Raw genomic sequence first — 25,183 nt, 5'->3', positions numbered from 1 at the left:
CCTGCAACCTGACTCTAATTTTAACAGGTCCTTCCCTATTGCCTCATCTCCTCTGCTTCCTGGATTAGATGTCAGGAAGGCAGCTTTCTGGCCTGCCCCCATCCATTGCTTACACATGTTGCTCAACCCCTTACTTAACCTTTGGGACCACTAATTTGCTAGTCAATTGTCAACAGACTTTACATGGACATTGTTTGCTGTGATAAGCCCCCGCTTCAATGTGGATCCCATTTAAGACCCCATGCTTGCTTCTACGGACAGAAAACTATGCACTTTTTTTTCCCGGCTGCAATTCGGTGCAATGTTGCCCTCTGAGCCAAACAAGGTTTTTGTCCTTCCTACGGGCTTTAGGAGCAAATCTACAGGAGCAAAAATGCTCTTCCCACAATTGTAACTGATCCGAAAGGAATTGGAGTGAAAAAAACCCCAAGGCTGCTAATTAAAGTAGAAATAGCCGGTCACGTTGTAATTTCGAACCATTGCTAGAATAATGGTTGCAAGCAGAGGGCTATCCTTTGAGAATTTTAGAACAGAATAGAATAATAGAATTGGAAGGAACCTTGGAGGTCTTCTAGTCTAACCCCCTGCTTAGGCAGGAAAACCTACACTACTTCAGACAGTTACCCAACATCTCCGGGACCGCCTTCTGCCGCACGAATCCCAGCGACCGATTAGGTCCCACAGAGTGGGCCTTCTCCGGGTCCTGTCAACTAAACAATGTCGTTTGGCGGGACCCAGGGGAAGAGCCTTCTCTGTGGCGGCCCCGGCCCTCTGGAACCCACTCCCCCCAGAGATCAGAATTGCCCCCACCCTCCTTTCCTTTCGTAAGCTCCTTAAAACCCACCTCTGCCGTCAAGTATGGGGGAACTGAGATATTCGTTCCCCCTGGGCGTGTACAGTTTATGCATGGTATGTCACTATGTATGTCTGGTTCTTTATAATAAGGGTTTTTCAGTTGTTTTATTATTGGATTGCTACATATTGTTTTCATCACTGTTGTTAGCCAGCCCGAGTCCACGGAGAGGGGCGGCATACAAATCCAATAAATAAATAAATAAATAAATAAATAAGTAAGCGAGCGAGCGAGCGAGCGAGCGAACGAACGAACGAACGAACGAACGAACGAACGAACGAACGAACGAACGAACGAACGAACAAACAAACAAACAAACAAACAAACAAACAAACAAACAAACAAACAAACCTTAAAAACTTCCAGGGTGGAGCATTCACAACTTCTGGAGGCAAGCTATTCCACAGATTAATTGTTCTAACTGTCAGGAAATTTCTCCTTAGTTCTAAGTTGCTTCTCTCCTTGATTAGTTTCTACCCATTGCTCCTTGATCTGCCCTCAGGTGCTTTAGAAACATAGAAACATAGGAGTCTGACGGCAGAAAAAGACCTCATGGTCCATCTAGTCTGCCCTTATACTATTTTCTGTATTTTATCTTAGGATGGATCTATGTTTATCCCAGGCATGTTTAAATTCAGTTACTGTGGATTTATCTACCACGTCTGCTGGAAGTTTGTTCCAAGGATCTACTACTCTTTCGGTAAAATAATATTTTCTCATGTTGCTTTTGATCTTTCCCCCAACTAACTTCAGATTGTGTCCCCTTGTTCTTGTGTTCACTTTCCTATTAAAAACACTTCCCTCCTGGACCTTATTTAACCCTTTAACATATTTAAATGTTTCGATCATCTCTATTTAGAGAATAGCTTGACTCCCTCTTCTTTGTGGCAACCCCTGAGATATTGGAACACTGCTATCATGTCTCCCTTGGTCCTTCTTTTCATTAAACTAGACACACCCAGTTCCTGCAATGGTTCTTCATATGTTTTATCCTCCAATCTCCTTATCATCTTTGTTGCTCTTCTCTGCACTCTTTCTGGAGTCTCAACATCCTTTCTACATCGTGGCGACCAAAACCGAATGCAGTTTTGAGACCTATTTCCTCCAATTACTTGTCTTCCCTCGTCCTTCCTTTCTCTTCTGTTGATTCGATCCCTACAGCCAATCCTAAAGTAAAATTAGAAGTATAAAGAAGCTGAAGTCCCACAAAAGCTTCCCCCCTCCCCCCTCCAAGAAAAGGATCAATGTAAAAAGAAGTGTTGGATTCCAGATGGACTGAAGAATTTGCCTTGCAATTTTGGGATGAGTCATTTGCAAAGCCAAGTTTAATTAAACTTTCAAAAACAGCAGCATAAATCTCAACTTTGTGCAAAGGAAGTGAACTGTGGAACAAGCTGTCAGCAACTCCCAATGATTTGACAGCGTCCTATAAATGCATTCCACATTCTGACCTCAGCCTGTCAATCAGCTCTTCTGGAGCAGCTGTATATCCCCATGCAGCAATCATCTGTTTTGCAGACCTCTTGGTGGTTGAAGATCGCATATAAGTTCTCACACACGTGCAGAACCATCTACCCTTACTCTGGAAGTAACTGAGACAGTTGAGCTTCCTTCAGAGGTTCAGAATCCTCCGGGAGTTTTAAGTAGCCCTGCCAGGTAGATTTTTGACTTGAAAGAGGTTTGTCAGAATGCTGAATAATTAGAAGAACTGCATTTTTAGAAAGAAAGAAAGAAAGAAAGAAAGAAAGAAAGAAAGAGGGAGGGAGGGAGGGAGGGAGGGATATTATCAATATTAATGAAAATCTTAAGGATAGAAGCAACAAGTTACAGTCATACAGTTCTAAGTGGGAGGAAATGGATGATAGGAATGATGAGAAAAAACTAGTAGAAATAGAAGTGTAGACCTAGTAAAAAGTTTGACAGTGTTGAGGGAATTATTTGTTTAGTAGAGTGATGGTGTTTGGGGGGGGGAAACTGTTCTTGTGTCTAGTTGTCTTGGTGTGCAGTGCTCCGAAGGAAAAGGAAAGAAGGAAGGAAAGAAGAAAGGAACAGAGGAAGGAAGGAAGGAAGAAAAAGGAAAGAAGGAAGGAAGGAAAGAAGGAAGGAAAAGGAAAGAAGGAAGGAAGGAAGGATAAGGAAAAAAGAAAGGAAAGAAGAAAGAAATGAAGGAAGGAAGGAAAGAAAGAAGGAAAAGGAAAGAAGGAAAGAAGGAAGGAAAAGGAAAGAAGGAAGGAAAAAAGGAAAGACAGAAGGGGAAAAGGAAGGATAGAAGGAAGAAAGAAAGAAGGAAAGAAGGAAAGAGAGAGGGGGGAGAGAGAAGAAGAAAAAGAAATAGTAGTACTAGAAGGAGGAGGAGGAGGAGGTGGTAGAGGAGGAGTATTCCAAAGTTTAGACTTTTATGGGCTCTTGTTTCTTGCTCCATCACTAGAGGACTTCAAGAAGAGATTGAACATTCCTTTAACAGGTTAACAGAGTTGGAAGGGACCTTGTAGGTCATCCAGTCCTCTCCACCAAGGTGGAGACCCTACACCATTTCTGACAGATGGCAGTCCAGTGTCTTCTTGAACGCCTCCAGTGATGAAGACACATCATTTGTCCAGAATGGTATGAGCTGGGTAATGACCACACTCAATCAGGAATTCTGGGTGATGACCACACTCAATCAGGAATTCTGGAAGGTGAAGTTCACAGATGCCACCAAGAAGATGCAGCAGTAACTGCAGAAGAAAAGGTTAACACAAGTAGTCCTTGGTTTGAGATCATTCATTTAGCGACGTCCGATAGCAGAAATTATGACTAGTTCGGAGAACCAGTAAATACCACTTCTAGGACTCCGGGGAGGCAGATAATAGATGGAGGCGGGGCCAATCAGAGGTGATATTTACCAGTTCTTTGAACTATTCAAATTTTTCGATCCCGACAGAACTGGTCAGAACCTGTCAAAACCCATCTCTGGTCATAAATCATTTTTTTTCAGTGCCCCTATAATTTTGAGCAATGAATGGTTGTATGCCAAGGACTGCTTATGTTAACTTTTTATCCTCCCCAAGTCTTCGGAGAGAGGCGGCATACAAATCTAATAAATTATTATTTTTATTATTTTTATTCCACAGTTACTGCTGCATTTTCTTGGTGGCAAGTCCATGTTGACAACAGTCTTCTTCCATTGCTTGGCAGCCAAGGTGAGACATGAGGCTGACCACCAGAATGCCCTTGTCCATATAAGGTTCCTTTGTCAGCAAACTGATATATACGGATTGAATTGAATTGAATTGGAATCATTTTATCTTCACTTTGCAAATTAAAATTGGACTTTGGCTGATTCACATGCTATTAATAATGATTTGAGATCAGTTACGCTTAGTGAATGATACAAAACCCAAGGAAGATGCCTCGTTGTTCCACTTCTTCAAGCCAATTATCATGCATGCTTCATTCTCAAAAGGATTCAAAGACATGAAAGAAATTCCAAATTTATTATGTGGAAACTCCTGCAGTGAGTTATATTTAACAGAGAGGGAGGGAGAGAGGGAGGGAAGGAAGAAGAAAAGTAGGAAAGAAAGAAAGAAAGAAAGAAAGAAGAGAGTGAAGGAGGGATGGAAGAAAAAAGGAGAGAAGGGGGATGGAAGGAAGGTGAGGGAGGGAGGAAGGAAAGAAAGAAAAAAGAAGGAAAGAAGGAAGGAAAGGAGAGAGGGAAGGAGAGAGGGAGGGAGAGATGGAAAGAAGGTAAGGAGGAAGAGATGGAGAAAAGAGAAAAAAGGGAAGGAGGGAGAAAGGTAAGTAGAGAGAGGGAGGGAGGGATGGAAAGAAGGTAAGGAGGAAGAGATGGAGAAAAGAGAAAAAAGGGAAGGAGGGAGAAAGGTAAGTAGAGAGAGGGAGGGAGGGATGGAAAGAAGGTAAGGAGGAAGAGATGGAGAAAAGAGAAAAAAGGGAAGGAGGGAGAAAGGTAAGTAGAGAGAGGGAGGCAGGGAGAAAAGAGGGAGGGGGAGGGAGGGAGGGAAGAAGGAAGGAAGAAGAGAGAGAAAGAGTGATGGAAAGAAAAAGGAGAGAGGGAGGGATGGAAGAAGGTGATGGAGAGAGAAAGAAAAAAGAGAGGGAGGAAGGGAGGGACGGGGGATGAGAGATGGAGGGAGGGACAGAAGTTAAGGAGGGAGAGATTGAGAAAAGAGGGAGGGAGAAAAGAGAGAGGGAGGGAGAGACGAAGGAAGGACAATATCAAGAGTCTATTTCTACTTCAATTAATTTATCTCAAAGCAAAGCATTGAAGGAACCTCCAAAGCAGCTAAGAAAGGAGTAGAAAAAAGAGAAGGCTCTTTTTCACAGCACGCAACCCTTTGAGACTCACTGTCATCTTATTATTCACCTTGCCGTGTCCACCCCTGCCTTACCATTCAAACAGTCTCACTAACTAGTAGTACCACGAACCACAGCTCATCGCCCTTGTTACTTGGGGCGCTTAAAACTTTCTCCAGCCACCAGAGCTTCCCTTAAACCCTGAAGAGCTCCTGCTTACCTGCCTTTTACATTAAAAAAAATAATAAAGGACCAGATGTTATAGTTTAATACTTGGACACGGAGCTTTTCCCATCTTTTCTTTTAATATACAGCCCCAGCATTAATCAGCCCCCTTTGTAAGGCGCTCCCATGAACCGAAGCTGGAATGGATCTTCTCAGGTGACCTTCCATTCTAGCGTTTCAACTCTTCTAGGGTTCCTGTTTTCCTTTCATGCTGGCGGGGCAGAGGTCAGCGGTGGAAGGAGATGTGTCTGTTTTCTCCTCCTTATCTTCCATTTGCTACTGTCATTCCAGTTGGAGCCCCTACCAAACCACAGGAGGTATCCAACACCCCCACTCCACCTCTAGAGCCCTACATCCTAATTGATTTAGAAGAAGCCATTCATCAGTTTTAAAGATCGCCCACCAGGTTTGCTGTTCACTGTCAAAGGTAATTCAATTAAAACTCCCCAAGTGTGACTAAAGGGCCCAGGGTGAAATAGATTTAGCAGCTGTACCCAAACATCCCATCATCTCCCTCCCCTCGGTCTTCGTGTGTCAGCCAGCCTTCCTTCCCCTAATATACGAGCGAGTTGTGCAATCTGCTCTGGCAATCTCACACTACTGACTAGAGCCTACAAAACCTATGCCAGACCCATTCTCGAATACAGCTCATCTGTCTGGAACCCAAACCACATCTCAGACATCAACACTCTCGAAAACGTCCAAAGATATTTCACCAGAAGAGCCCTTCACTCCTCCACTCGGAACAGAATACCCTACGAAAATAGACTATCTATCCTGGGTCTTGAAAGCTTAGAATTGCGGCGCCTAAAACACGATCTAAGTATTGCCCACAAGATCATATGCTGCAACGTCCTTCCAGTCAACGACTACTTCAGCTTCAACCGCAACAACACAAGAGCACACAACAGATTCAAACTTAATATTAACCGCTCCAAACTTGACTGTAAAAAATATGACTTTAACAATCGAGTTGTCGAAGCGTGGAACTCATTACTGGACTCAATAGTGTCAACTCCCAACCCCCAACATTTCTCCCTTAGACTATCCACGATTGACCTCTCCAGGTTCCTAAGAGGCCAGTAAGGGGCGTATATAAGTGCACTGATGTGCCTATCGTCCCCTGTCCAATTGCCTTTCCTTATATCATATACTGTACCATATATATTCTCTCCTTACCTCTCTCTCTCTCTCTCTCTCTCTCTCTCTCTGTGTGTGTGTATATATATATATATATATATATGTGTGTGTGTGTGTGTGTGTGTGTGTGATTCGACACAAAATGTAACCCTTCCCTGGTACAAAGCTGAAGGGATTGGATACTGTAGCCTAGAGGATAATTCTCTGCCTTACAAGGCAAAGGTTGCAGGTTCAAGTCCCAATGGGTATGGCTAGCTGATGAGGCCAAAATAAGGCCGAAATAGATCTATGCTAGTCTCCCTTAATTTTCAAATTCAGCTTAAACATGTGACACATACAGATAGAATTGTCGGCTATCAATAAAATTAACTGCCTTGGAAATGGCCCTGGGTTGGGCCGAGAGGCAAAAAAGGAGCTGTGATGTTCCTTCAATATACCAGGGTGATTCGACACAAAATGTAACCCTTCCCTGGTACAGAGCTGAAGGGATTGGATCTACTTCTCTTCTTTTTTACTCTCTATCTTTATATATATTACTTAATGTCTATTCTCTTCCATATGTATTGTATATTAGACAAAGAATAAATAAAATAAATAAATAAAATAAACACACATGTTCTATTGTATTCTATTCTATTCTATTCTATTCTACTCTACTCCACTCCATTCCATTCTACTCCATTTTTATTCTATTCTAATCACCACCACTGGTTCTATCGAACCTATCTGAACCTATTGAATTTCACCCCTGCTTCAACATCTATTTGCCACTCAGCTGACCCAGTCACACATTATTTATATGAAAGGAAAAATAGTTAATGGGTTAAACAACAGCAAAATTAAAGTTCGAGGCACTCTATTAACAATCTGTTATTGTAATTTACTCATAGAAAGTCTACACGGTTTCTTATTTTTTTGAAATATCAGAGGTCTGAGAACTTTGGGATGCACTTCAGTAGAGTGACTGAATAAGGTGATAATTATGGATCCTTCCATTTTATAAGCGTCTTTTCTTAATATTTTGGAAATACAGCAGTGAAAGTCATAGAAAAATGGTGAATGGCAAATCTCCCTTTTGACCTTATCTCATCATCAGTAAATATGGAAATTCAATGGCTTTAATTCCTGAATAAATTGTGAAGAATACCAATTCCTTCGTTAAACCTTGTTATTCTTTCTTTTCTTTTTAACTCCCCCTCCCTTTTTTGCACTTCTTGCTTTTTTCTTTGAGGTCTTTTTTCTTCTTCTTTGCTTTGTATTAGTTTGTATCAGTTTCTACCTTCTTGTTTAAAAGGTTTTCATTAAAATGGACATATCATCCAGATTCATGGCTGAAAAATGTCAGGAAAAAGTAAGAAATAACTCATCTTGGAAAATTCTTCACACTCCTTTTAAGGGACAGACATTACCTCTAAATCAGAGGAAAAATTTGCAGTACCTGGATAATTAGAGACGGATATGGAGGCTTAGCTTAAACGGTTCTTCCTTTTAAAATCTTGCTCTGGCCCTTTGGCCTTCCTCCTCCTCCTCCTCTTTATTGCCTTTTAATCCTATGGTGTAGCATTGATATTCCAGCTGGCTTCCGGTATGTGTGTGTATGTGTGTGTGTAAACCCTATGCCTCTATTGTTGTACAATTGAACTTTTCAGTCACAATCATCTGGAGAAAAACCAAGAGTTCTCTATATACAGTGGAAACTCTACTTAAGAACTTAATTTGTTCCGTGACCAGGTTCTTAAGTAGAAAAGTTTGTAAGTAGAAGCAATTTTTCCCATAGGAATCAATGTAAAAGCAAATAATGCATGCAAACCCATTAGGAAAGAAATAAAAGCTCGGAATTTGGGTTGGAGGAGGAGGAGGAAGAAGAGGAGAACAGTCACTGCTGAAGGAAGAATGTGAGGTGAGAAACATAGAAACATAGATTGACGGCAGAAAAAGATCTAATGGTCCATCTAGTCTGCCCTTATACTATTTCCTGTTTTATCTTAGGATGGATCTGTTTATCCCAGGCATGTTTAAATTCAGTTACTGTGGATTTACCAACCACGTGAGGGGAATAAAAAATGCTCTGTTTGCTCTGGGCTGCCCAGAGCGAAGGAAGCATTTCCTTTCTCTGGGCGCTGGCAGAGGTTTATTCCCTCTCCAAGCACTCAGAGAAAGGAAAATGCTTCGTTCACTCTGGACTGCCAAAGCCTCCTTAAGCACCACCAAAAGGCTCCTCTGGCAGCCCAGAAAAGCTCGAGATGGTCGGGATTAAAGGGGGAATGGCAGGAAACTGGTCTGGCCTTCGTGCCGCTCTAAAATTTCCTGGGAAATTTTTCTGGGCTCGGGTTCTTAAATAGAAAATGGTTCTTAAGCAGAGGGGGAAAAATCTTGAACCACCCGGTTCTTATCTAGAAAAGTTTTTAAGTAGAGGCGTTCTTAAGTAGAGGTACCACTGTACATGCCTTTTTTAAAATAGAAAAATTTAATTTAATTTAATTAGGTGCTCCAAGTCCTTGGAGAGGGGCGGCATACAAATCAAATCGAATCGAATCAAATCAAATCAAAACCATCAATCAATAAATAAGTCGACTTCCTTAGGACTCGTTTAGGACTCAGGGTGGCTTACAACAATAAAAAAATAATACAATACAATAATAAAAAGAAGTCGAACAACAATGATAAATGAAACCCAATAACCCTAACTCATTAAAAAAAAAACCAAACCAATCTAACAACATACACAGCAAACAAATATTTAAAAAAACATTTAAAAAACCACACCACCTATAGGTTATTCAAGAGCCCCCAGTCCTGTGCTTCTGCTATTTTTTCTTTTTTCTGCTAGATCACATTCATTCGTTACAGTATTCCCCTATAGACTGGAACTAATTTACAACACCCCCTTTCAGGAAAACCTGCACTTGCTAAAAGCTTTAAATCATACGGGCAAGGATTTTAAAACAATTATTAAGACTGAAACTGACTGCTATGGGGAAGCCGAGATTCATTGGATCCGCGGTTTCAGGTTTAGAACTCAATGGCATTTGGCCAATTGTAACTTATTAAATAGGTCATGGTTAAAGGCAGCAGGGGAGGGTGGAGCCCCAAATCTATATCATCCCAACTGATTGTTGGCTTAACTAGACTGGGCTGGATAAGCAGCATCTAACTACACTCCAAATAACAATATAACAATAACAATAATAACAATATAACAACAACAATAATAATAAAAATAACAACAACAATAACAAAAAACAGTAATACACAGCAAACGAGATTTATATGCTGGATTTCGTATCACAATATCACAAGTCGAACACTTCCCAAGTGTCTAGGACTGTGTGATGTATTTTCATATGATACATGCAGATCCAAGTACAGTGGCCTTTTTCAACTGACAAATCATGATTTATTATTATTATTATTATTATCATCATCATCATTATCATTACTACTACTACTATTAATATTATTATTCACAAAAACCAAGAATACACAACAAATAGGATTTATAGACTGGATTTCGTATCACAATATCAAAAGTCAAACACTTCCCAAGCGTCTAAGACTGTGTGATGTATTTTCATATGATGCGCGCAGATCCAAGTACGGTGTTTTCGAATGATAGCTGAGGTCTTTTGGCACAGCACTCAATGTGCTGATTATTACTGGGACCACCTGTACTGGTTTATGCCAGTCATTGTAATTATCATCATCATCATCATCATGTTTGTTGGTTTATTCATTAAACATGAAACTCAGTTCACTGGTCATTTAAAAATGCATCACAAATACCACTGACCAATGCTAATGGTTGATATGGGTTACTATCAGTGTCCTAGGTATCAACCAAGTATCTTCTTAAAACGTACAATGTTCCGAGTAGTGCAGTTTTTTGAGTTCTACTGGTTGTTCTTGTAGGAAGCTGCAATTTCTTGATGTGTTTTGTGAAATCCTTGGACATGGTACCAAGTGCCCCGATGACAATGGGTATCCCTGTTACATGTTTCATCCACAGCTGTATAGTTTCAATGGTCAGATCGCAATATTTTTTAATTTTTTCCAACTCCAATTTCTTCAACTCTGACATCTCCTGATACATAGATATCAATAGACTGTATTCTTTGGCCCTCGACAACTGTGATATCTGGCATGTTGTGTAACCAATGATGATCTGTCTGTATTCGAATGTCCCACAAGGTTCACAGGTAATCATAGACTTAAAATGAATAAAGAATGAAGGTGAATATAACAAATATGAAAATATTCAGATGGATTTCCATGAGATTCCGAGATGGTTCTAGATAGTCTTTAAGATTCTTTCAAGGGATACTGTAGATGAAAAACCAGACCACAATGAAACCTTCAAAAATGAAAATGTCGTTTCTAAATTCTGGGTACTGTAGATAAAAACAGAACGCTTAAATCTTCCAATCTAAAGATTTTGTTTCTTAATTCCAGATCTTGGGATTTAAAATAAATCCCAGCACATTTCTGTGGTGCATACAAGCTTCATGCTCAGAATTAAGATTGGAAATTATATAAATAAGGTGTTTGAAGCTTGAAACACACATTGAACATTATTTTAGTGGGTTATTAAATAAATTTTACTTTTAAAATGACAAAGTAGAAGTCAAAGCAAGCTGAAAGTGAAATGGAAACATCTAAGAAGCGCGGATTTTAATTCGTAGGTTGATTTTCTTAAGAAATAGAAACTATGGTGCTCAGAACAAGGTGTTCTACTCCCCTCTACTGGTTTCATTGGTGGGGGAAATCAAACTTATCAAGAGGAAAGTGATTTCGGTTCTCTTTTTAAGATCATAGTCAAAAGCAATAAGAAACAGAACAAAGAAAATATGAAAACAGGAATTACAGTAGCTAAAGTATCTCTATGTTTATAATAGGAACAGAAAAAGATTTCAATCTCAATTCAATCACTAAACCTATCTGTATAAATACAGGCCAATTGTTATGAAAATAACCTGAGAAAATTGGAAGGATAAAGTATAATAAAATACCTACATCTTGAAAACTGGCAAATTGCTTGTTCGACTTTTTCCTTAAATCCAATTTATAGTCAGATCTGTGTACATCATCTTATTTAGCAGATTATGTAACTTCCCAATTGTTCATAATATTTTGTTGTATATTTTTTAAAAAAAATCAATTAAGCATTTACTTGCTGGGGTTTTTGTTTTGCCGACTCACATTGCATCACAAACCACCTACGTTAAACATCCTTTCAATTTCATAAAGCTTATCTCAGTAATTTTTACCTTAGCCCAAACTGAAGTTAAAACCCTTAGTTGTAAAAAGGCTAACTGCAGCTACACCTGAGAAATGAGTGTACAGTGTTCCCTCGATTTTCGCGGGGGATGCGTTCCGAGACCGCCCGCGAAAGTTGAATTTCCGCGACGTAGAGATGCGGAAGTAAAAACACCATTTTTGGCTATGGACGGTATCACAAGCCATCCCTTAACACTTTAAACCCCTAAATTACCATTTCCCATTCCCTTAACAACCATTTACTCACCATTATTACTGGTACTCACCATTGAATAAGACACTTAGTGATCCTGATATTTATAAACATAATTATTTATTAACAATAATTATTTTTTTTGTTATTTATTTGCAAAAATTATTAGTTTGGCGATGACGTATGATGTCATCGGGCGGGAAAACTGTGGTATAGAAAAAAAAACCACAAAGAATTTTTAATTAATATTTTTTGAAAAACCGTAGCGAAGTTTGAACCCGCAAAAATCAAGGGAACACTGTAGTACATGGGAACCGTAAATGTGATTTCAATCCACAGAAAGTGGATTACCTAACTTTCTCTCAGTGAGAAAAGCTCAACTCTCTAAACAACGAAGTGCAGGATATTTATATTTTAGAAGAGGAATAGTAATAGCACTTGGACTTATATATCACTTCACAGTGCTTTACACCCCTCTCTAAGCAGTCGACAGAGTCTGCCTATTGCCCTTCAACAATCTGGGTTCTTGTTTTCCCCCAGTTTGGAAGAATGGAAGGCTGAGTCAACCTTGAGCCTGGTGAGAATCAAACTATCGAATCGCTGGCAGTTGGCAGAGGTAAACCTGCAGTACTGCATCCTAACCACTGTGCCACCACGGACTCTTCTTTCAGGAATTGTCATTCCTTTGAGTTTCAGGAGACGGCAAGTGGCCAACCTGATCTGGGCTTCCAAGCTAAGTAAGGTTTAAGGTTAAGGCACCAGGCTAGAAAGCAAAAGATATTGAGTTCAAGTCCTGCCTTAGGCATGAAAGTTAGTCTCTTCTCAGTCCAATTCATCTCACAGGGTTGTTGTTACTGCAGGAAAATTAGGATGAAGAGGAAGGTGGGATGGATATGTTTGCTGCTTTGAGCTATTTATGAAAATAATAAAGATGGGAAAGAAAGAAAGAAAGAAAGAAAGAAAGAAAGAAAGAAAGAAAGAAAGAAAGAAAGAAAGAAATTTGGGGAATCACCAGCAAAGCCAATGTCTGTAGGCTAGACTGGGAAACTGGAAAAACATCCCAGAAGGAAGTGATAACAAACTTCTCCCCAACTATGAAGAAAAGTAAGTAATAATATTTATTGTCAGTGACCAGCAACACGAAAATGGCAGAGATTCAAAAAACCATCAGGAATAGTTTTGAATTGAAGATATCTTTATCTTACCATTTGTTTTAAGCACAGATACAAAGACAGAATTGAAGCATACTTCATGGAATACTTCAGACCTATGCCCATGTCTGTTCATTTTCCTTCCTGATATAATTCAGTCGATCGCCCCATTCGTTCATTCCTTCACAACAGGCAGCTACAAGACCCAACAATACCACAATCTTAAAATGAAATTCCAGATTTGATGTTTCGGTTAGCTTTCTTTACAATATCAAGGTATTCCTCTCTATGGGAGTGTCATGTACATTTTTAAGGAAATCTAGGCAAAAGCATTGAAAAATATATTTTATTCCTTTGGTACTGAACTGCTGATATCAAGATAGGTTTAAGGTTATAAGGACAGCATAAATATTGCTTGATTTTTAAGTGTCATGACAAATAACTGGCTTTGGAAAGATTCTCCAGTGATGTAATACTGGTGGACACACACACACATACTTCACCCTATTGATAATTAACCTAACACCATGTCAACCACACACACCATCTTAGGGATTCAATTGCAAACATAATCCATAATTTAAAAACTTGTTTATATAAGTTAAAATTACACAAGCTGTTCTTTCTGTTTGATTACTTGCGGCGACATCCGGTAAAACTGACATTTTAATCATTGGAAAAGAGATATGCAAAAATATAACCTTCAGCTTCAAAATGTACAATGCAGACCTATAAAATGCAATTATGGCACAAAACTACTGAGTTAGATGCATTTTGGAAAGCACAGCAAAGGTGGGAGGGGAAGAGACACAGGTGTCTGCTAGTGTGTTATTTAAACATCTTGAAAGAAATCCTGATCAGGCCACAAAATATGTACAGGGAACGCAGCTGGAGGCATATGTACAATGCTGCAGATGTGACTCTTCCTCAGACTTGATCGCGAAGGCGTGCCAGTCTTTGTGAGAGCTCATCCTTCAAAACAGAAACAGTTATGAATATGTGACCAAGATACAAAACACCTTAAAAAAATAACAACTGGAAAGGTTGGAGATCACATACAAGCAAACTCTGCAAGGCAAGGCAAGTCCGTGTCAGATAAATGGGTTTGTTACTTGTTTTAAAAAAAGTTTCTGAAGTTTTCTAAGAACTGTACAGAAACTCAACATGAGCAGCCTCTGGACCTTCTAAAGCAGATAAACAAGGCCATACATAACAAAGGTGAAGAAGAAGAAATGAGGCAAGGAGAGGAGATAGTTTAAGACAATAAAAGTTGCAGATTATTTCATTTAAAGTAATCTAGCCCCAAATGATAAGACCAAGCCATACTGGACATTAGTAAAAGATATACTTAAAAGTTTAAATATTAACAATATCCCAGCTAATCTTCTATGGCAGTGTTTCCCAACTTCAGCAACTTTAACATTTGTGGACTTCAACTCCCAGAATCCTCCAGTCAGCATGCACTATAGCAGGGGTGCCAAACTGGTGGCCTGCGGGCCAGATGTATCATTCATTTATTTATTTTGACTTATATGCCGCCCCACTCCCAAAGGACTCTGGGCAGCTCACAGTCATGTGGAGGCCAATGCCCACTCAAGCTCTGCGAAGGGGAAAAACATTACAAAACGGCATGTGACGGCAACATAAGACAGCGAGTTTGACACCCAGACACTATAGTAGAAGGGTAGAAGAGAGCAAGCCAGGACAGGCAATATTTACCTGTTCTGTTGAAGCAACACTTGTGCCAACAGAGCCTGTTTGTCCCTGAGGTAGTTCCATATTCAGATCAAGCCTAAAATTCAAAGGGAGAAAAATACAACCAAATGCATTAAACATGGGCATGTAGATACGGCATTCCATATTCCAGGAGCAGAGCCCAACCATCTCACTTAAATTTTAAAAAATATACCTGAGTCAAAAGTTATGCATTACACTACACATGGAACACTACACATGCAAAGGTTGGAATATACAACCCTCTAAACCTGAAATATAACAGATCAGGGTTTGAGATAAGCATAGTTTGGTGGAAGGCGTAGAATTCCTTCTTGCTGCTTCTATTGTCAAATTTGGACCTTGGGACCTGATCCCAATGTTTGTTGTTAACATGATCAGAAAAATGCTTCTGAGATCATTAAAATTCTTCTGCTTTAGGAAGTATTGACAGCACGTATAACCTAGTTCAATTTTCCTCAAGAGGCTACTTTCCAGATGTGTTGAACATCAGCACCTTTAATTCTTCAGCCAGCAATGCTTGGCCCGTGGATGGAACCAAATCGGAGACAACAGGTTAGATCACGGGGAGGCAAGTTTAAATACTCAAAAGAGCAACAAAGGTCATAACCGGAATCCCCCTGTTCAATTCTGGAGGTGACCGGAAGTTCGATTCCCCCACCAAAGAATCTCCTCCTAGCATGCTGTCCTCCTAGCGTGCTATCCTAATTGAAAGCCCTATCAATTGTGGAGCTGACCAGCGACAGGGAGCCATAGCAGAGGGATGAAAGAGCCTCATGCGGCTCCAGAGCTGTGGGTTGCTGACCCCTAGGTTAGATCATTCTATGCCTGTCCGTTTTCTCAATCCTGTGGGACTTTACTCAGCTGGAGAAAACCAGGAATTCCTTGCTGCCCCAAACATTTTTTTTAAAAAAAATATATATGCTGCATTTATTTCAACTTTTGAATGTTCACACTTACCCAGCTTCATCAGCCATTTCTTGAAGGAGCATATCTACTTGGCTCTAAATTTAAAAACAAAACAGATATAATATAAAAGATTGAGTTACAGATGGAGCTACAATTAAGAGGGCAGCAACACAACACAGATAATTACTGGAGATTTTGTACTGAAAGAGTACTTGGCCATGAAAGGGCATTTGTAATTGTGAGGGATGAACTTTCAGAGCACTGTGGTGGTTACATTCATTTTTTTTTTTAAATGGATGGTTTTAGGATTATAGTACTTTTATTGATTCTTATGTTGTTCCCTCAGGGCCCAGAAGAACATTCTCAATCCTTCAAAGCAGACAATGAAGTATGTAAACTTGTCTTTTCTTGCTTCCATTTTTCAATCCTAATTAACACTATTAAGATAAAGAAATGTCTTCCAACATTTTTCTGCAGACTTAAAAAAAAAAACCCAAACCAATGTATCACCTACATGGCTTGTATCATGCCCACCAGTACTTGTAAGAAATCGGCTTTATATTTATTCTTTGAAAATTAAAAATATGACAGTCTTTCTGTAAAACACTGTAAAACTTCCTCCTCGGTTCTCAAAGAAAGAGGAGACCCACCATGAAGAAGCAAACTTTCCCTTGAACATTTATCTCTCCAGGATTCTGTAGTCACTAGAATATATAGTAAGCCAGTGTTTTTCAACCCCATTCTTCTTTTTGTTGTGCCATATCCGTCACCAGATGTTGGCAATCATGTTGGTGAACTTTAAGACTGTTGGACTTCAACTCCTGGAATTCCCCAGCCAGGTAGCCAATGGAACAATCAAAAAAGTCACTCAACCATTGGGACAAAAGTTGCCTTCTGGCATTGTGGGAGCTTCCTTGCTGGAAGCTTTCAAGAAGAGACAGGACTGCCATCTGTCAGAAATAGTGTAGGGTCTCCTGCTTGGGTGGGGAGGGGGGAGTGTTGGACTAGACGACCTACAAGGTCCCTTCCAACTCTGTTAATCTGTCAAAGTTCTTGAGGTTGAGAAACATTGACAGAGTCTACTGCCAAGTGGCGGCAGACATCTCTGCTTCAATGGATACCTACTTGTGGTGTTGTCAGTGTGGTAGTACTGCTCATGGTGTCTTCCATCTGCGCCGTCTGAACATCTAAGGTTTCAAACTGCTGCTCAAATTTATCCATCAGGGCAGAAATCTGAAGGTAAACAAACGGTTTAAATATAGAGGACATCCAAAGAGTAGCAGGAAACAAGTAAAAACAAACAGAAAAATGTATCCTTTTTACCTTTTCTAAGTTCATACTTTTCAGCGTAGCATCCATTGATTTAACTACTCCAGCCATGGATTTCGTTACCTAGAAGAGAAAGTATATGATAATCATATCAAAAATGTTTTCCCATCATCCTCAATTTCCTTAGCTCCGATTTTGTAACTGCATCTGACAAAAGAAGCTACAGAATATATGTTTTACAAGGGCAATGATCAGGATTTATCACTTATTGCTTGTCTCTATACTGAGAACTTATGCAACAGAGACAAATTCCTTGTGTGTCCAGTCACACTTGGCTAATAAACAATTCTATTCCCATTCCTGTTCCCATTCTCATTCTAAGCTAGAGATTGTGTATCGTCCTGATGCAGATTTTCCTGTGTTATTATTACATTTGTAAAACTGCTGGTATGGCACTTAAGATGAAAAATAACCAAATCTCTGCCATTCATGGCTACCTTTGTAAATTACCTTTTAAGGAATACGGGAAAAAGTTATTTTAGGCTGCATTTTGGTAAGGCAAATAAGTGAAATTTTGTGTTTTTTCTGCCTTCATGCTATTTACATAATCTGACCCAGATAAGGATTATTTTATACTACATTACCCCATGAAATATATAGCTTAGTGTGCCATATGAATACAGGCATAGCTGTTAGTACATCATAGGTTATTGTTAATTTAAATTAGTGTAGCCAGCCAAAACATCTTCTTCAATCACGAGCAGGATACACAATGCTAATATTGTCTCGACAGAAGTGAATATTTGTAACTCAGGGTTGAAATATTAGATCCTTGGTGCTCTCTGAGCTTGGTGCTTTTCTTACATACATTTCATTATCCAACAAGGTAACATCATCAGCCCAGGCTGCTATGAACCCAATTAAACAATAATTAAGCAAACAGTGACTCATCACAATGTATCACCATAGTTTCAGATTCTTAAGTTTTCATGTGCAGAACTTTCTCATTGCTTTCTGAAATTGCCATGGATTAAATTCACAGCAGTAAATTTACAGTAAATTTTAGGCATTATGAAATAATGTATGTCAAGTCCTCCCCAAGAATTTTTTTTGGCCACATATGTTCCTTGATAAAAGAGGAGATTGGAATTCTAATCCTGATTTATGCCTGAAAGCCAGCTGGCTGACTTTGGGCCAATCGCTAGGAGACTGTGAGTTCTAGTACCACCCTAGGCATAAATGCCAATTGGGGCAGGGGTCCCTAACCTTTTGGACCTCAGGGACCACCAAATTCATAATTTTAAGTCCCACAGACCACTAATATGATATTTTAAAGGATAAATACATTTGTAAAATAATGATCAGAGAACTTCCATTTCATTAATATGAAATGCACTAATAGTATATAATAACAAAATTATTAAAGGTAATTATTAAAATAATTGAAGCTTATTTGACGATGGCTTGCTGGGAAAATCAGTCCCATATTCCAGAGCTGTCGCTGCAGCCTCATCCCTCCCTTCTATTCCCTTTCCCTTCCTTTTCTTTTCTTCTTCCTGGACTGGATTAATTGTGCTCAGCCATATTTGGCCCAGGGGCCAAGATTTCTCCATGGACCACCAAAACGTTATCACGGACCACCAGTGATCCACAGACCACAGGTTGGAGACCTGTGAATTGGGGGACTTTGGGCCAATTCCTCTCTCTCAGCTTAATTCAACTTACAGGTGAATTAACCTGGGGGTCGGGACAAATGATTGTTTCACGGGGGTTGCCCAAGACTGTGGGAAAATACATATTTCCCCTGGTGTTAGGAACTAAAGTTTCTATTCTGGTGCCTTGGAACATATTTTCACAATCCAACCAATTAGGCGTTTACAGTGGGGGTGTTCCTCTGATCTTCCTGCCAATCAGCTTAAAGCTCTGTTGGGAGAATTGGCGTTATACTTATGGTTGGGGGTCACCACAACATGAGGAACTGTATTAAGGGGTCGTGACATTAGAAAGATTGGGAACCACTGCCTTACCAGATTGTTATTATGGGGGAAAGAGGAGGAAGGCTCTAACATGTTGAGTTGTTGTTATCATTATAAGGAAGGATGAAAAATAAATATATAAATTGCCTGCTTACTTTGCCCATTGTGACGGCCGTCTGCACTCTCGCTGCCACAGCATCTACCCGGGCGCTCATGCGCAGGAAGTTGATTGCTTGGTTCTTCTGTCGGATGGCATTTTCCGCATGGATTCTTGCCACTTCCGTGTTGCCCTTCTGAACTGCCTTCAAAATAGAACAAAGGAACACAATTATTCCTCTCTGTTATGGAAAGAAGAAAACAAACCTTAGTGTTTGGAAATCCCATTCCTAGGTGCACGGAGACTTTCAGACAGGGTGGATTATCACAATTTAAATCATAATTTAAAATTTAAAATCATAATTTATTGTGTCGTAAGCTGCCCTGAATCTACAGAGAACAAACATTAGTAAAAAGATAGATTTTTACTCCAAAATCATTTTATTGAAATAAATTTGATAAATATAAAAAAGTCCAATTTAAATTTAAAAAACCTGATTTAAATTGATTAAAAATCTGATTTTTAAATTTATTTATTTAAAAAATATCATTGATTTTTATCCACCCTGTTTTCAGGTGGTTGAGAGTTTATGCTAGTTATCCCTGGTATCTATTTAGGTGCTTTTATTCTCTCAATAACACCAGCAACAGATCAACATTTTGAATAATTGGATCCAAGACAAGCAATTCTCTAAAAATCTTTGCAAATGATGGCAGATACATACCAGGAAGTCAATTAGGACAACCATTATATACATAATATACATTTTGGAGGCATTCTCAATGAACTGATATTGCCATCTTGTGTTAATATCTGCTGTATTATTTTATAATGGATGGTTTGAATGTTTTTATGTTGTAGTCTGCCCAGAGCGGTTGGATATGAGATTGACAGCAAATAAATGTCATAAGAAATAATAATAAAAAAAGATTGAGAGAAATGAGCTGGTATTGTCATGCGTATCCGGAACCTGAGAAATGTTAGAAGACTGATGAATCACAAATGAATTGTATTATCCCACCCAATGCCTTAATGAGAACATGAATACTGTCAAGTCCAAGTCAGAACTAATGTTAAAGAAACAATTTGCACATGCTTGGGAGACAGAAATTCATTAGTCTGTGAAAACAAATTAATTTTACTCTGTGATATGAGAATGGATAGACAGAAATAATAACCACAAATACTCAATAGCAATCTTTAGGATATGTCATTGTAATAATTTCTCATTTTATATAAAGAAAGTATCTATATTGATTGCTTACCTTTTTAATTTTGACTTTTTCAACCTTCTCTTCTTTATCACACCTTTTTGCATTTCTGTTAAGCTCCTTGGCAGCAAATTTCAAATTGAAAAGATGTTCTATAGTTCAAGTTAAGAAATGTACTGAAATAAGAACATGTCAGCCTGAAAAATGGGATCTCTGAAATTTAAATATTTTCAATGTAATACTTAATATTCAGAGGGAGAGAATATTTAGATATATTACTGGGATGCTTTGCTTTTATCTACTGGTCTAGATTTAATATTTTTTCCTCAAGTTTTTTAATCCACTAAGAATCCATGCAAGAAACAAATAATCCTTTTTCTAGCTTAAACATATCAATCAATTAATAAAACAATTATTAATTATTAATAATTAGTTATTATAAGGCAGAGTATAAAATGAATATATCTCATTTCTTTAGATATAGGTCAATTAAAGCCCTTAATGCTTTAATTAAAGCCTTCATTAGGAGTCTAATTCCAACCCTTGATTAGATATTAGTGGCAGACCAAAAAAAATGCAGTATTTTCTCAATGCCTAACAATAATTGAAATTCCTTCTACTGAAAACATTATCCATACAGTCCATATAATCAAGTAAGCATATCCTCATTAGATTTTCAAAGCTCAGTTTACCAAGAAGATGATTCTTTTCAACTATTGGAATCATTAAATTGAAACAATTTTCTACCAATAGGAACCATTGCCCCTGTACAGAAAGTTTGTTTTTCTTTTGGATCTTTGATTCTTTCAAGCAAAGATCAAAATAACCAATTCAAACTCTTTTAGAAATATCATAAAACTCAACATATTCTTAATGGTAGGGATATCAGATCTGGTCTGCAAACATTCATACAATCACTAAGTGATAGAAATTAGGTACAGACTACAATATTGTTGTTTACCACTTATTAATTATCTGGCTTCCATAGCACATATCTGGTAGCTGTTATTAAAGATTGTTAAGATGACCTATCCTTGCGTCCTGACCGAAAGCAAATATAATTTAAAAAGAGAAACTAAATGACTTGGTTTCACATTTCTTACAGCTATCATTAAAGTGATTTATCTAAGTCAGCTGTCAAGATGTGAAAACCAAGGCTTATGGCCCACACACTTCATAACCAGCCAGAAGAATAGAAGTAGGATTTAGAATAAAGACAGCATTATATTCTTTCCTCGGCTTTCTTAAATATACAAGTCACACACAACAGAAAAACTGAATCAGCTGATAGAAACCAGAATCATTCAGGCATGACGCTGCGGTGTGTCATGTCAGACAAAAACACACACACACAAAGTCTAACCAGCTGATCTAGAAGCCGAGCCAGAAGCTGCAAAAACACATATTTAGCGCTTCATCAGAGAAACCTTAGAACGGGCATATGTTCTCGTCAGTCAGAGCCGTAACAAATCTGTAAATGGAGATTTGGGCGTGTGTGTTTCCATTCTAACAGATTTATTGTGATACACCATTTCCTGGACCGGTCCATTTTGACAAGCACATGAAAGTGAGCAGATGCCTAGAAGTCAGGAAATCTATTTAATTCTTACTACTTTATGCCTGGTTATTTCTGCTATGTACAGTGGAGGATGGCAGGGCCTGGAGTGCTGTTTTCCATGGGGTTGCAAAGACTCAGACTTGACTTAGCAACTGAACAACAACAACAGCAACCACTTCTTACACTTGTCTCACACTCGGAAGTCTATAGAAAATACCAATCTGGGGCCCTCATACCCAGGCTGTCTATGTTTTTATAGATTTTAATCGCTTTTCTTGTCTTTGCATTACATAAGCCGCTGAGATTCTGAAAGGGAAGCTCTAATCCAGTGATGGTGAATCTATGACATGGGGGCCACAGGTGGCACACGGAGCCGAATCTGCTAGCATGCGAGCCATTGCCCTAGCTCAGCTCCAATGTCCATGTGTGTGCAACCCAACTGAATTTTGGCTCACACAGAAGCTCTGTGAGGACGTTTTTGGCTTCCAGAGAGCCTCCAGGGGGGTGGGAAGGGCTTTTTTACCCTCCCCTGGCTCTAGGGAAGCCTTTGGAGCTTGGGGAGGGCAAAACACAAGCCAACTGGGCCTACCAGAAGCCATTTCCAGCCTTCACAGGGCCTCCGGGGGTGGGTGGGGGAAGCTGTTTTCGCCCTCCACAGACACTGAATTATAGGTGTGGACACTTGCGCATAGTAAGTTGAGGACTACCTGTATGCCAATGTGAGAGAAAAATACCATAACAGCAACACACACAATTCTATACAAAATCCCAGTCTGAAGTTTGGGGCTCTCCTATATCTATGTTGAAGGGGTGCATGGGGTGTTCAGGGAGGGGTAGTATCTTTGGTGTGGGAGCATATTGTATCCTTTTACGGCAGCGCATTCACCTTTTAGGGCAGCTCATTCACCTTTGGTCCCCACCTGTCACTCATCTCTCACCTGTGGCTCCCAGTAGCTATAGCATGTGCAGTGGCCACACCCAACAGCTCAGAAGGCTGACCAAACCAGGTTGGGTCAATGACCATCGGCGAGATAGGGACTTGTCTATCCCGAGCATGTGAAGAGAGATTCCGGCGGACCAAGCGGATGAAACCTACTAGACTAAGACACCAGTCCTTAAGGTGCTTTCTGCAAGCGATGTGGCACGCAAAGAGCACGGCAAGACACAAAAGCCCATCTCCAACTGTCTCGACTCTTGTCCTGCTATTTGGAGCAAGATGGAATCTGGGAAGAGAGAGTGAAGCCGATTATGCGCACCTCTCCCTCACTTTAATCCAATTCACGCGCAAGTCTTGACATCCCTAGACGTCAAGGTCCTTTTCGAATACGATGGATGAACATCATACCTATACTGATATATGTGTTTTTAAACATGTTTATTATTTCTGCATTAGGAAAGTGGTAAAGATCTGGCTTTTCCATCAGGCCTGGGGCCACGGATCTGATGATAGTTATCATTGAGATCCGGCCATAAATGGTATGCATGGGTTTTACTGTTTTATTTCAATTGTTTTATAAGTTTTTAGTATTATTTGGATGTCATATTTTTGATTGTAAGCCACCCAGGGTTCCTAGGGCAGTGATGGCAAATCTTCTTCCCCTCAGGTGCTGAAAGAGCATGCGTATGTGCTATGATGCATGCATGAGTGCCCAAACCCATAATTCAATGCCTGGGAAAAGCAAAAACAGCTTCTCCCACCCCCTGGGGGCCAAAAATGGCCTGTTTCGCAACTTCTGTTGTGCCCAGTACGCTCGTGTCTCACCCTCCCCAGGCTCCAAAGGCTTCCCTGGAGATGAGGGAGGGTAAAATTGCCCTCCATCAACCCCCTGGAGGCTCTCTGGAAGCCAAAAACACCCTCCCAGAGCCTCTGTGTGACTCAAGAATCAGCTGGCCAGCACACACATGCATGTTGGAGCTGAGCTAAGGTAACGGCTCGCATGCCAGCAGATATGGCTGTGTGTCACCTGTGGCACCCGTGCCATAGGTTCGCCATCACTGCCCTAGGGAGTCGGCGGCATAAAAGTCAAATAAAATCAATCAACAAACAGAGACAAACAAACAAATCCCGAGTCTCCCAGAGGGAAGCAATAACCAATTTAAACAAATAACGCAAATTATGGCCATTATCTAGATACACTACTATTACAGTAAACCCAGAAACGCTTTGAAGAGCATCAATGGAGAGGTTTTGCCCTCAGGGGTCATCCACAGCTGCCTGGGCATGATGGGAGTTGTAGTCCATGTCTTTCTGAAACTGGGCAGCTGGGGAATTCTGGGAATTGAACTCCGCCTGTCTTAAAGTTTCCAAGTTTCAGAAACACAGGTCCAATCTTTCAAGAGAGAAGAATGGGGGACCCCCCCAACAGTTTTGGAGAACCTGAGGTAAACATTTCTCCCTTGGGATGAAAATGGAGAAATAAATAAGATTCTACCATGGAAGAAAACGCCCTCACTCCACGGGCCACTCCCGTTGTCATTCCAATCCAGAAACGCCAATACGAAAAGGGTTCGGCGCTGAAGCTCCTCCCACAAGAACCACCCTTCTCCAGGGCGCCTCCTGCCGTAAGGGTCCCTCGCTTACCACGCCCCCCCGTTCCATCAATCTCGCCTAGAGGCGGGATTTTCATGCCCCCACCACCAATCGAAAGCCGGTCGCGTTTTCTTGACGGGCGTCACCAAGGATACTCTCCATGTTGGACATGGCGGTGCTTCAGGTGCGGGCCTGGGTCGAACGACGGCGGAAAACAGAGCGAGGCGGCTCGGTTTCGGCGACCTGTTGGGCTCCTCGTCTTTCTCTCAGCAGCGAGCTTCCTATTTCCGCCTCCGCCCCGGCGAGCTCCACTCCCCGCCTCTTCCGTCAACATCACGTCAGGCGGATGAAGGGATCGATCGAGACGCATGCGCACAATGGCAGCGCCGTGTTTGGAAGCCGCGGCAGCGCGAAGCTCCTCCATCCCAACCAATAGTTTCGTTTTCCTTAATGTCGTCACCTAAAAAGGAGGGGTCTGCCCCCTGTCGGGAAGAAGAGGCAACTGCAGGGTTTGGACGCTTCTTAACCGGGTTCTAACTTAGACGGGCGAGTTCCCATCATCCCCTGCCAAGTAGGATCAAGATGTGATATGTAGTATTTCTCTACAAGGAAGGAACCTTGGACGAGCGAGGCAGGAAACGGGTCCTTCCAGATTTAAGGGAATTCACCCTCCTATTATTCCTGATTAATGGCCATTTGATTAATCAGCGAAGGGGATTTTTAATGTTTCATTTTACAGAGGGAGTTGCAACACATCGGACTTTAGCGCG

At 40.3% G+C, this 25,183-nt stretch overlaps 1 protein-coding gene across 1 annotated transcript; it reads right to left on the bottom strand.

Moving 5' to 3' along the window:
* Positions 1-13,155: 13,155 nt before the first annotated feature.
* On the bottom strand, positions 13,156-24,756 carry CHMP1B (charged multivesicular body protein 1B). Its single transcript, XM_070759791.1, has 8 exons — positions 24,569-24,756; positions 20,380-20,477; positions 19,173-19,319; positions 17,096-17,164; positions 16,898-17,005; positions 15,824-15,867; positions 14,849-14,921; positions 13,156-14,101 (listed from the first exon to the last, which is right to left on the bottom strand). The coding sequence occupies exons 1-8, from the start codon at positions 24,582-24,584 to the stop codon at positions 14,057-14,059; spliced, it is 600 nt and encodes a 199-aa protein (XP_070615892.1). The 5' UTR covers positions 24,585-24,756; the 3' UTR covers positions 13,156-14,056.
* Positions 24,757-25,183: the final 427 nt, after the last annotated feature.

Source organism: Erythrolamprus reginae, chromosome 8 (genome assembly GCF_031021105.1).
Source record: "Erythrolamprus reginae isolate rEryReg1 chromosome 8, rEryReg1.hap1, whole genome shotgun sequence".
NCBI lineage: Eukaryota > Metazoa > Chordata > Lepidosauria > Squamata > Dipsadidae > Erythrolamprus > Erythrolamprus reginae.
This window is presented reverse-complemented; position numbering and strand designations above follow the sequence as displayed.